This window comes from Podarcis gaigeae (assembly GCF_964106915.1).
Source record: "Podarcis gaigeae genome assembly, chromosome: 16".
Lineage (NCBI taxonomy): Eukaryota > Metazoa > Chordata > Lepidosauria > Squamata > Lacertidae > Podarcis > Podarcis gaigeae.
In genome coordinates, this window is record NC_139693.1 from 6,260,467 (window position 1) to 6,274,071 (window position 13,605).

Genomic DNA, 13,605 nt, shown 5'->3' on the forward strand with positions numbered 1-13,605 from the left:
TATTATTCCACTAGAGATACTTGAGAGTGAATCTGGGACATTGTGGTTTCAAAGCCTGATCACTGAGTTGTGAGCTCTTCTACCAGGATGATGCTTGGAAGTGACTGTGGGTCAATTTGACTATATATAGCTACCTTATACTGGGAAAGACTATGCGTTTTTGAGAGCTTACAGCCACCCACTATGGATCCTAAGGGTCTTCAGAGCAGCATGAGCATAAGATCATAAGGACATAAAAAGAGCCTGCTGGATCAGGGCAATGGCTCATCTAGTCCACCATCCTGTTATCTAAGTTCCACAGATGCCACCATGGGAAACCCTCAGGAAGGACTCAAGCAGAAGACCCCTTTCCTCATTTGTGGTTTGAGGAAGTTGGTATTCAGATGTAGTACTGCCTCTGAGCTTGAAGAAAGAGCATAGTCATCATGGCAGGAGCCATTGATAGTCTTCTTTTCCACAATTATTTTCCCCAGTCATCACTGAAAGCCATTCAAGTTGGTGGCCATCACTGCCATTTCTGGGAATGCATTCTAGAGTTCAACTATGCTGCCCTGAATCTTCAGCTTCTCTGAATATCCACAAGTTCTAGTGCATTGAGAGAGGGGGGAAACCTTTCCTCTAGATGTTGCATCAGCTGCTGCTGATATTGATTTTATAACTGCTTTGGGTTGGTTCTTTTTTAAAAAAGAAAACTTTGGTTGGGACAATTGTGGGACAACCTTAGTGGGAAGCAGTATACAAATTTTATAAAGCTGAACCTAAAAGAGGCATGTAGCAGATGGATTGTGATAATGGCAGAGGGGTGATGGAAGAAGACACGACAGATGTGTTGATTCTAAGTAAGCTTTATTTAATCCCTTGCATTAAGGGAGATTGAAACAAGGAAATCAGCAGCAGTGGGTGGATGAGGAAACTCTCATCCACCACAAACACACACACATTCATAAATTACATTGAAGAATGAGCCACACATTGAACATGCAAACATAAAACACCATTGAATAATGGAAGGGCAAAGCAACATGCAGAAGTGTTTTGGGCTTAACATGATGTTGTCAGGACACTGATGTGAACTGGCAAAGTTAGCTTATCTTGGGTTGCTTGGCAAATGTTGCATTTTACTTGATGCTTGGCATGGAGCAGGGCTGCTTTGTTTGCCCAATGCATACTGGGACGACAATGGGGCACTTGGTCTGCGAGGATCCACCACCAGATCCACCACTGCTGCAGCAGACAGCTCCGCCACTGCCGCTGCTGCAGCAGACAGCTCCTCCTCCTCCTCCACCACCACCACCACCACTGCTTCCTCCAGATATGACAATGGTTTTCCCACCTGATCCTCCACCTCCTCCTCCTCCTCCTCCACCAGATCCTCCTCCAATCACCTTAACCCCACCTGAGCCTCCACCCCCAGATGAGCTACAGCAAACGGAACCGCCACCGCCACTGCCGCCAGACGAACTGCAACATACTCCCCCACCAGATCCCCCACCACTTCCTCCACCTATGATGATGGTTTTCCCACCGGATCCTCCACCTCCTCCACCTCCTCCACCAGATCCTCCTCCAAGAACCTTAACCCCACCTGAGCTTCCACCACCAGAGGAGCTGCAACAAACGGCACCGCCGCCGCCGCCACCGCCGGATGAGCTGCAACATACTGCACCCCCACTGCCGCCGCTAGATCCTCCACCAATAACCATGGGGATCTTTTGCTGGCCCATGCCACCACCAGATCCACCTCCAGCACAGCACCCAGAAGACTGGCCACCACCACCGCCGGATGATCCGCAGCATACTGCACCGCCGCCGCTAGCTCCACAGCAAACCCCTCCAGATCCTCCGCCAATAACTATGGGGATCCTTTGCTGGCCACCTCCATATCCACCTCCATATCCACCTCCACCACAGCACCCAGAAGACTGGCCGCCTCCACATGGAATAATGATGATTCCGCCAGACTGTCCGCCGCCTCCGCCGCCTCCACTGCAGCAGCAGCAGCCTCCTCCTCCTCCACCACCACCGCCAGATCCTCCGCAGCTGCCTCCTCCTCCGCGGATTTGCATCATCCCACTGCCACCGCCACCGCCGCAGCTGCCACCAGATCCTCCTCCGCCTCTTCCGCAGCAGGATGAGCTTTGGCTTTGGCCTCCGCCTCCGCCTCCGCTTCTTCCGCAGCAGGATGAGCTTTGGCTTTGGCCTCCGCCACCGCCTCCGCCTCTGCTTCTTCCGCAGCAGGATGAGCTTTGGCTTTGGCTTTGGCCTCCGCCTCCGCCGCCGCCTCCAGAGCAGCCACCACCACCGCCGCCACTGCCGCCACTGCCGCCACTGCCTCCTGAACCGCCGCAACAGCTCCCGCTTTGTCTTTGTTGGCTCATTTTTCGGCTTCGGTGTGGCAGTTGTTTCTGTGACTTAAGCCTGAAACAAGGCAAAGAATGGTTATGGCACACTGATGACTGCGGTGCTCGTTTCTGAAAGGGCCTAGTGGTCCTCAGGGTGGTCACTGAGGCTGCAGCATCAGGTGGTGGTCACTTGTGCTGGATCCCATGATTGAATAATATATATAGCTCAGGACCAGTTTCCTTGTGAGATTCCCTCTGTATATATCCACTCAACAGCTTTGATCTGTGAAACTGGCACTGTTCCAGGTACCATATAATACTCATTGCACATTTGTAAGAAATGGGGTTCCCCCCCCCCCCATTGATATCAGATGAGCATCCTCACTGTAGTATAGTCTGCCCCTGCCTTAAATGTCATTGTTTAAGCCAGCCTATCCTGAAGCATAGAAGATTGGCGTGTGTTTTAATCTGGATTTAGTTTACCCATTATTATTTTATTATTCTTCAAATGTTTTTTAACAGATTTTTCCCCCTGATAGCTTTACTGTTTCATTCTTTTTGTAAACCTCTTTTTTGTAAATGATAAAATGGTATGTAAATTTTGTGAGCTATGGATAGATGGAAGAGTGGATTGATATGATTCCACCTGTCATGTAAGCATATGTAGGCAGTGCAAAATCAATCAATCTCACACATTTTTTAAAAATCAGCATGTCAGGGTGGAAGGTTCTAATTAACTCCCTGGCCTGCTATGTTTCTCTGATTTTATTGTCCTAGATCACTGCTGCATTTCCCCCTCTTTTGTAGAGTTTTATCAACATTCTGATATTTTGTTTAAAAATATATACTAAGGGTTCAAAACATTTTTTTGCCATTGGTATTGTTATTTTCTGTGCAACCTACATGAAAGGCAATGTCTAAATTAAATAATTTTTTTTATAGCGGAGGGTCCTTTCATTAGGTGATCTTGCTCTGGTGCTTTGAAATGGGGCAACCAGTGACTGATTGACCGCCTCCAGAATCCCTAGCTTCATCTCTCTGTTTTCTGTACTTTCTGCCTAGAATCTGTTCCCTCAGTGCTACCTGGTTGGCTGCCAGCTAGCAAGCCAAACCATATATCTGGTGTAGATATGGAGGACAGATAATATGAATGACATGCCCCCCCTGCACCAGCTAAGCAGGTCTGGCCCTGCAAGCAGGGCATGGATGCATAAGGCTTCTTCTGGGAACAATTCCTCAGTGAACCTTTGTCTGACAGTTTTATCCCTTGATAATCATAAAGGATTAAGGTGCCTCTTGGAACAGGTTTAGGTAAGGATGCAATCTCTGGCTTAGCTGCAGCTGTCATTCAAGCATTGCTGTTGGGGAGGACACACCAATTCATTTGCTGCGAACTCAGCTGCTCAGGTACCATCACCCATTCCCGAATGGTTCTCCATTCCTCATTTACATCTATAAGAATGCCCCTCTCCCTCCACTGAATGCAAGGAATTGCACACTGTATCAAGAAGCCAAATCAACCCTTTGCAGCCTCCTAACCAAATAGCATTATCATTGCATCAGTGCATAGCTGAAGATGTTTCCATCCATATCTGAGCATTGGACTTACCTTGTTTAGCAGATGTGCTGGAATGATGGAGAAGTCTCAATGGATTCGAATGATGAGCTTGGGGACCAGAGATCCTCTTTATACCCATCTTCTGGCCACTCCTATGGGAAGTGAGGCACCCCAGGAATGGTGAGTGACACAGTTACAATCTCCCTGAACAGGTGGCCTCTTCCAGCCCAAGATGCCTGACAAGTCATATGAGATCCATATCTCACTTTTGTATCACTAGTTATTTTATGGAATGTAAACAGCTTAATGAAGGTGCTCCACCTAATGAGTAAGTTCCTGCTTTGTAGCGGTGCCTCACCTATTTGTGGGGGCTCTTGATGGGTGACATATGTAAGGATGGGCTTTTTTAAGGGGAGTTGGTGGCTCCTGATAGGCAAATCAGTTTATATCCAGTCCAAATTATGATTGCACTTATTTACCCAGAAGCTGAGAGACACTGGTTGTGTAGTGCTTAGAACGTTAGACTAGAACCTGGGAGATCGGGGTTCAAATCCCCTTTTGGCGATGGAGCTCACTGTTGTGAGCATGGGCCAGCCGCTGCCTCTCAGCCTAACTTACCTCACAGGATTGTTGTGGGGATGAATTGAGGAGGGGGAGAACTATGTATAATATGGTACCTTGAGTTCCTGGAGATAAAGGAAGGATTCAATATGTCAGTCAATCAAGTCTCTTCCCTGCTATTTTTATATTTATCTAGCTAAGTTCTACCTAGAGTCAATCTATTCAAATAGAGGATTTAAATTCATTGTAAATAGGACAAGCACTGCATTCTCTGTCCCGACAAGTGCAATGTGTTTCTACATGCACACACCAGGCTGTGTGAAAGAGTGTACACTTGTTAATTTGTACCACTCAACAATTGTGTACATTGATACATTGACTGTACAATAGGTGAATATTACATTTGAATAATTTTGTGAATGTAGAGACTGTTTGTGTACACGGGTCCAGAGATTGTACAGTTGTTGAGGGTAATGTGTGGACACCCCATATTACCTCAGTTTTTGAGCAGGGCTGGCCTTGTGGCTCCAGCATAATTCCAAGAAAATAGTAAAAATAAATAGACATTGCCAATTTTGTGGGATTATTTTCCAGCTTTGGCGATTTATAATATAGTATGAAACTAATGTGAGATAATATGAACCTACTGTTAAATGGAGTATTTTTTTTAAGGACTGTGCACATACACACACATACACAAACACCCCGGTACAACTTGCAGCCTGATTTAGGGCTTTGGAGTGGCCCCAATCTGAACCAGGGCAATCTGGGGCTGACCTGATCCAGATCCAGATCTCAGACCAGACACAAACTGGGAGTCTTTCACAGTCTTTAATTGTGGTTTAACTCCCTAATTAAACATGTGAGCAGACAGGCGCAGCCTGCTCCACGATGTCTGACCCCCTTGCAGTTTTAAAGCCCTGGATCACTCCAGCTGGACATGATCTGAACCAGGGTGATCTGTGGTTTCCTCAGCCCGCTCTAGCTGAATCCCATGTTGACCCAAATTGATCCAATTCAGTTCGAGATCTGGAATCACAGTCACACATTAACGCTTTTGAATAACAGTTGCTCAAAATCACAGGAGGGGAGAGTGTTATTGCATTAATGTCAGTCTTCCACAAAACGAAAAGGGAACGCGGTAAGACGATAGGACATTGAGTTTTTGCTTACATTATTCACATTGTCATCAAAAATATATGTATTTGCTCACTGCATGTCCCCCAAGCATATTTTCCTAAGATTAATGGGATATGTTGAAAGTTAATTTGCGATAGTGGTCTGCTTCCTTTTGATTTGAGAGAATGCAGCTGCCAATAACAGAAGGAGGTTATTCCAGACATTGCTTTTTATTTTATTAGTTTAGCCAGTGTGGTGTAGTGGTTGGAGTGTTGGAGTAGGACCTGGGAGACTAGGGTTCAAGTCCCCACTCAGTAATCAAGCTCATAACTCGAAGGGTTGTTGTGACGATAAAATGTGGACGGGGAGAACTACATACAACCTTGAGCTCTTGGGAGGGAGAAGTGGGATGTGTTGTTGAGCTCATGTCTACCTTTCACAGCACGAAAAAGTGAACATGGGGCATTGAGTTTTTGCTAACCTTATTCACATTGCTACAGGTGATATATGTACTTTGTGGTATTTCATTGCATGTTTCCCAAGCATATTTTCAAAAGATTCATATTTAGGAAGATAATTTGGGATAATGGTCAACTTCATTTTTTATTTAGGAGAGTGCAGCTGTCCATTTAAGAAGGCAGTTATTCCAGACATTATTTTATAGTTTATTAGTTTATTCAATGTGGTGTATTGATTAGAGCGTTGGACTAGGACCTGGGAAACCAGGGTTCAAATCCTCATTCAGTCATCAAGCTCACTGGGTGATCTCGGGCCAATCATTCATTCTTAGCCTAGACTTCTTCACAATGTTGTTGTGAGGGTATATATACCACCTTGAGCTCTTGGAGGAAAAGAGGGATATAAATGCAATAGATAAACAAACAATGAATAAAATGAATGAATGAATGAATGAATGAATGAATGAATAACACAAAGCATATCTTTCAGGACATACAGATGACTGACAAGTTTCTTCTTCTATGAATAACCCAACTTGGGTAACTGTAAAGATGGCTTATTTAAATCCCCTCTTTGGATGACTTTTATTGGGTTCTACAAAAGAAGGGACCTCCAACACGTTCAGTTTTAGCAACTAGAGAGATATGGAGTATATTGTCTCAGCAGTTACAATTTGGCCCAAATAGTCATGCTAAATTTACTTCATTCTGTAATCCAGATTTGAAGATAAAGAGGTGTGGAAGAAATGGACCAAATATGAGATGCATACATTAGATCACCTGTTTAGATGGAGAATTATTGGCTTTTCCTATTTTGCGGCTTAAATATAAATGACAGGTGAGTGAAAAATTCAATTGTCAACATCTGCTGGGGTCTATTTATGGTCTATCTGCTTTAAAACTTTCACCACCTTACACTGTATTGGGGGGAATTATTGGATCCTTTTAGAATGCTATATCCACATCTGTAGTTTATAAATGCTTTATGAATATTTTAAAGATTCATGTTCAGGAACTCAGAGAGGCATGGAATTATAATGTGCCACGCAGCCTAAACAATGGGAAATTGCTTTGGAATCTGAAGTATTTAAATTGTGTTTGATGCAGCAAAATTTAATATTATGAGTATGTTACTCCAAAATGTTTGTATAAAAAGTATAGAGGTTGTCACTTCTATACTGTCATCTTGGGGAGATGGGCCCTAGGAGAGAAAGGAAGGGTAGGGTGTTTCCTTTAAAAAACCACACACACCAGTGGATATGGAGCCGTCTGAGTTTGTGGCATGAAGGAACCATCTAAATGACTGGTGGTGAGCATTAAACTCAGGGACCAAATGTGGGCCACAAAGACCTCTCTATGTGGCTCTCAGGACTCTTCCCAGGCCACACCTTTTATTCAGAGTTTTTTCCTAGTTGTGATGTGTCCTTGAACTCTGATCATGCCCTTTTACTAGCCGCAATGGAGGGTAAGGTAAAGGTAAAGGTACCCCTGCCCATCAGGGCCAGTCGTGACCGACTCTAGGCTTGCGCGCTCATCTCGCTCAAGAGGCCGTGAGCTGGCGCTGTCCGAAGACACTTCCGGGTCACGTGGCCAGCGGGACGAAGCTGCATCTGTCGAGCCAGCACCAGCGCAGCACACGGAAACGCCGTTTACCTTCCCGCTAGAAAGCGGTCCCTATTTATCTACTTGCACTGCGAGGTGCTTTCGAACTGCTAGGTTGACAGGAGCTGGGACCGACAACGGGAGCTCACCCCGTCGCGGGGATTCAAACTGCCGACCTTGCAATCGGCAAGTCCTAGGCACTGTGGTTTAACCCACAGTGCCACCCGCGGTCCCTGCAATGGAGGGTAGAGAGGGGCAAATGGAAGTGTTTGGGTAGAAAGCAGCTGAGAACACAAAGATAAAGTTCATATTTCTTCTTCTGTCCACTTATATACCTCTGAACCTGCTTCCAACTGGCATGTGGCCCCTGAAAGGTTGCCTGGAAATAGCAATGTTCTAAACATCTCATTTGTATATCTATATATCCTTATCTATATCTCTCTAGATTCCATCTATATGATTGAGAGTGTTATAAAATCAACAAAGAGCGGTTCACCCAAGCTGGTTCTCTCTCCCTCTCTAAGGTAAAGGTAAAAGGTAAAGGACCCCTGGACGTTAAGTCCAATCAAAGGCGACAATGGGGTTGCGGCTCTTATCTCACTTTTCAGGCCAAGAGAGCCAGTGTTTGTCCACAAAAAGCTTTTCCAGGTCATGTGGCCAGCATGACTAAACTGCTACTGGCGCACAGAGGACCGTGAGAAGTGCCAGAGCGCACGGAAATGCCGTTTACCTTCCTGCCACAGCTGTATCTATTTATCTACTTGCACTGGCATGCTTTTGAACTGCTAGATGGGCAGAAGCTGGGACAGAGCAATGGGAGCTCACCCCGTCACATGGATTTGAATGGCCAACCTTCTGATCTATCTATATCTCTATATCTCTATATCTCTATATCTCTATATCTCTATATATCTATATATCTATATATCTATATATCTATATCTATATATCTATATCTCTCTATATCTATCTCTCTATCTATCTCTATCTCTATCTATCTCTATCTCTATCTCTATCATCTATCATCTATCATCTATCTATCTATCTATCTATCATCTATCTATCTATCTATCTATCTATCTATCTATCTATCATCTATCTATCTATCTATCTATCTATCTATCTATCTATCTATCATCTATCTCTATCTATCTATCATCTCTATCTATCTATCTATCATCTATCTATCATCTATCTATCTATCTATCTCTCTATCTATCTATCTATCATATCTATCTATCTATCTATCTATCTATCTATCTATCTATCTATCTATCTCTATCTATCTATCTATCTATCTATCTATCTATCTATCTATCTATATCTATCTATCATCTATATCTATCATCTATCTATCTATCTATCTATCTATCTATCTATCTAATCTAATCTTCTATCTATTTATCTGTATGAGAAGTTTTAAATTATTATAGCAAAACGTCTCAGCTTCCACCTTCATCAGTGATTAAGTGATTAATCGTCTTAGTAATTGACTCCATCCTCCAGGAATGATGGCTAAATAATGATCAGCACTTGCAGCCTGAACTTTGGAAAAAGAGGGAGTGATAAATCTTAAGGCAATCTAGAGCTACATAGAGTAGACTTGCCCTGCCACATTTTGGGAAGCCTTTCTGATGGTTTCTCCTTCCCTTGAAATGCCTTGGATCTTTTTTGCTTTTGGTTAAGTTCAGTCTCAACCCTCTTTCCAGGTCTCACCATCAACTTGGCTCATTGCATGATTGAATGTGTTAAACAACTTCCGTCTCTCAGCAATGTGTCTGGTGAAGGCAACAATTGGAGGACAACCCACACTGGAACTTGAATTATGACCTACATAGGTGCTTTGCCCACACATAGATGCAGAGAATGAAGACACAAAACAACAGTGCATGATTTAAATATGGGCCACAAATTCATAAGCCTGATATGCAGCATTCTTGACTAGTTCAAAGCAAAATTCCCAAACTTAAAGCAGGTATGAATGCACCCAAGGAGGAAAAGTCAATCAAAAGAGTCACAGGGGCTGGAAGAACTTTCCTCCACGGATCAAAGAAAGCTGCTTTATAGAGTCAGATCAATGGTCCATCTAGCTCAGTACAGTGGTACCTCGGGTTACAGATGCTTCAGGTTACAGACGCTTCAGGTTACAGACTCCGCTAACCCAGAAATAGTACCTCAGGTTAAGAACTTTGCTTCAGGATGAGAACAGAAATTGCATGGCGGCAGCACAGCAGCAGTGGAAGGCCCCATTAGCTAAAGAGGTATAAAAGGTAAAGGTAAAGGTACCCCTGCCCGTACGGGCCAGTCTTGACAGACTCTGGGGTTGTGCGCCCATCTCACTTAAGAGGCCAGGGGCCAGCGCTGTCCGGAGACACTTCCGGGTCACGTGGCCAGTGTGACATCGCTGCTCTGGCGAGCCAGAGCCGCACACGGAAACGCCGTTTACCTTCCCGCTGGTAAGCGGTCCCTATTTATCTACTTGCACCCGGAGGTGCTTTCGAACTGCTAGGTTGGCAGGCGCTGGGACCGAGCAGCGGGAGCGCACCCCGCCGCAGGGATTCGAACCGCCGACCTTTCGATCGGCAAGTCCTAGGCGCTGAGGCTTTAACCCACAGCGCCACCTGCGTCCCCTTAAAGAGGTATACCTCAGGTTAAAAACAGTTTCAGGTTAAGAACAGACCTCCAGAACGAATTAATTTCTTAACCTGAGGTACCACTGTATTGTTTACACCAGTGATGCCAAACTTGGCCTTCCAGGTGTTTGGGGACTACAACTCCCATCCTCCCTAGCTAACAGAACCAGTGGTCAGGGTTGATGGGACTTGTAGTCCCAAAACAGCTGGAGGGCCAAGTTTGGCCATCACTGGTTTGGCCATCACACAGATCAACAGCATCTCACAAGGTTTCAGGTATGGGGCATTCCCATACCTCAAGCAGGTATACCATAAAACAGTGGTGGCCAATGTTGTGTCTACCATTTGCCCATGGACTACAACTCCTACCGTCTTGACTGATGACCATCCTGGCTGGGGACGGATGAAGTTTGTAGCCCCTGCCATATGGGGTTGGTTTGCGTACACCATGCTTTTCCACTCTGATATACTCTGGGGTTGGCCATGGTCTTCCTGGGACTTTCCTTCAATTGACACAACCTGCTCAAGCCAGGATGTTGGACTGGGAATTGGGAACTGGGAATCCAGAGTTGTAATCCCCACTCAGTTATGAAGCTCACTGAGTGACCTTGAGCCAGTCATCCTCTTTCATGGCTTTTAGCTATGATGGCCAAGGTCTTCTTTCATGGCTGGAGGCAGTAATGCTTCTGAAAACCAGCTGCTGGAAACTGCAGGAGGGGAGACGGCTCTTATGTTCAGGTCCTGCTTGTGAGCTTCCTGATGGGTCATCCGGTTGGCCACTGTGTAAATAGGATGCTGGACTAGATGGGCCTCTGGGTTGCTCCAGTAGGCTGTTGTTGTTGTTGTTGTTGTTGTTGCTGCTGTTACAATTTATTACCTGCCCTTTACTGTAAGGTCCCAATGCAAGTTATAACAATTAAAGTACCACATTAATACTAATATATAATATCACAAAATATTAAAACCTCTGAAAAATTGCAAAAGTAAGATGGGTCTTGAAAATATACATTTGTTCAGCATAAGCCTACAACATAGTATTGTTGAATGAAGACAGCGAAAGGGTTGAGAGAACTGATTCGGGGGACGTGGGATTATGATAGAGGCAACAGAGCAGGCACCAAACCACATATTGACCAGGTCTTTTTAAAATACAGTGGTACCTTGGGTTAAGAACTTAATTCGTTCTGGAGGTCTGTTCTTAACCTGAAACTGTTCTTAACCTGAGGTACCGCTTTAGCTAATGGGGCCTCCCTCTGCCGCTGCATGATTTCTGTTCTCATCCTGAAGCAAAGTTCTTAACCCAAGGTACTATTTCTGGGTTAGCAGAGTCTGTAACCTGAAGTGTCTGTAACCCGAGGTACCACTGTAGTAATGGACAAAAACTTATAGGAGTGCTCTCTATTTGAAAGGCAAAGTCAAATGCATGAATGGAAAGCTGAGCAACAGCCAATTACAAGTCCCCAGCTGTTTAGAGATAAGCATCTTCTCTCTGTATTCTTAACTATCAGGAAGAACTTCCTCAACCACATAAAAAAAAACACTTATTGTAACTCGGACAGTTGCACCACTTGAAATCTCAGTGTAAGCTTCTGAGAACAGGGAGCTGCCTTATTTATTTGTTATCATGTTTATTTCAACTCCTCCACCGCCTCTTCCACTGGATTCCTTACCACTCCTTACCATGGTAGATTGCAAGATTTTAAAAACACAGGATTAGAATCAGTTAAAGGAATATACAATCAGAAGGATGGAGTGGGTCACATATCTAATTTGGATGGCTTTTGAAAAGGATCCAGAAAATCTGTGGTACATAAAGCTATCAATGAAGACTGCCAACATAAAAGGAAAGTGTCTTTATTATTATTAATAATAATAATAATAATAATAATAATAATAATAATAATAATAATATATTTATACCCCACCCATCTGGCTGGTCCCCCCAGCCACTCTGGGAGGCTTCCAACAAAACACTAAAATACAATAATCTGGTCTAAGAGGCCAGAGTAAATAAAGTCTCCCTCTTGACCCTTCTCACTTCTGGAAACAATATGGCCCTCTGGCTCCTGGTGCTATTCCCCTCCCCTCCCCTCCCTTGCCTTGCCATGCAATGCCTTGCCTGTACTCCCCATGACAATGACCTGGGACTGTATTGCATCTCAAACTCTGCCTTCCTTGGCAAGCTTTTTGCTAAGAGGTTTATACTTTCTCTTAGATTGGGAGACTAGCCCCTAAGTAGATCCATGGGCATGTGGCATTCTCCCCACTCTGGATGGTTCTATTAGGCAGCACAACACTCTTCCACTCAGAACTGGTTGGTGGCTCTTATGACTGATGCCAAACAGCTTTCACTTCAAATTCCAAGTGCCTGAGCTTTGTAGGGAATATAAAGTGGTGGCCTATTACTGGGGCTCAACAGAGTTCTCACCATCAGTGGGCCTTAGAAGGTACCTGAGAATGCTGGGTAGTGACCGTTCTAACCCTGTAGCTCACTATGTGAGTCCTTCAGAATGTGCCATGACTTGTATAGGCTTGGACTAACTGCTGTGTAAATCACAATAGAATCCTTTTGTTAGGAGGCAGCATGACAGCAACAATGCACTTGCCACCATGTCACTCAGGACCTTGTCACACTTCGACTTGTCACTTGTTTTAATGTAACATGAGGTTCCATAGACTGGAGCAAGCTTGGTCAGGTTCCTGATGATCATCAGATGATGATCTGTGCTCCGGATGATGACCAGGTGCATTATGCATCTGAACAAGCAGGTTGAGGCCAAGTGAGAATGGGCAGACATGGTTCAATCCATTGAGAACCTCCAATTTAAAAGGACCCAGCGAAGAAGAGCGGTGGAAGAGCTCTCTCTGCTCTGAGACTTGGTGATAGACCATAGCTTAGTAATAAAGCATCTACTTTGCTTGAAGGAGATTCTAAGTTCCATCTCTGGTGTGTTCAGGTAGGTCTTCAACCCTGAAGAGTTACTGCTGGTCAGCAAAGAAAGTAACAAGTAGATTAACCAATTGTCAGGTCCAGTGAAAGGCAGATTCCTGTGTGACCTAGTAGTCAGCTGGGACTGAAGGGCACTGGAACTCCAGTTGGATTCTGGTTGGTCAGGAGAGCAATCTGTGGCTATCCAGATGTTACCCCTAATTCCCATCATCCCTGACCATTGACTGTGCTCTTTCGGGGTGATGGGAGCTGAAATTCAAAAGCTTCTGCATGGCACCCCATTAGGCACCACTGTTCTAATCACTAAACCAATCTTTAAGTGTTTTATGTGCTGCTCTGCTCAAGGAATAAGGTGCCTTGATTAAAAAAAAAAATTAAACTG

At 44.5% G+C, this 13,605-nt stretch overlaps 1 protein-coding gene and 1 long non-coding RNA gene across 2 annotated transcripts; one reads left to right on the top strand and one right to left on the bottom strand.

Annotated features, from left to right (window-relative positions):
- Window positions 1-829: 829 nt before the first annotated feature.
- On the bottom strand, window positions 830-2,218 carry LOC310833308 (uncharacterized protein). Its single transcript, XM_083715935.1, has one exon. It carries the CDS (start codon window positions 2,067-2,069, stop codon window positions 1,119-1,121), a length of 951 nt encoding a protein of 316 aa, XP_083572061.1. The 5' UTR covers window positions 2,070-2,218; the 3' UTR covers window positions 830-1,118.
- A 1,734-nt stretch (window positions 2,219-3,952) lies between these two features.
- LOC310833580 lies at window positions 3,953-9,910 on the top strand. Its single transcript, XR_014558813.1, has 3 exons — window positions 3,953-4,080; window positions 6,758-6,876; window positions 9,350-9,910. It is a non-coding gene; the product is annotated as an uncharacterized lncRNA (long non-coding RNA).
- The last annotated feature ends 3,695 nt before the right edge of the window (window positions 9,911-13,605 follow it).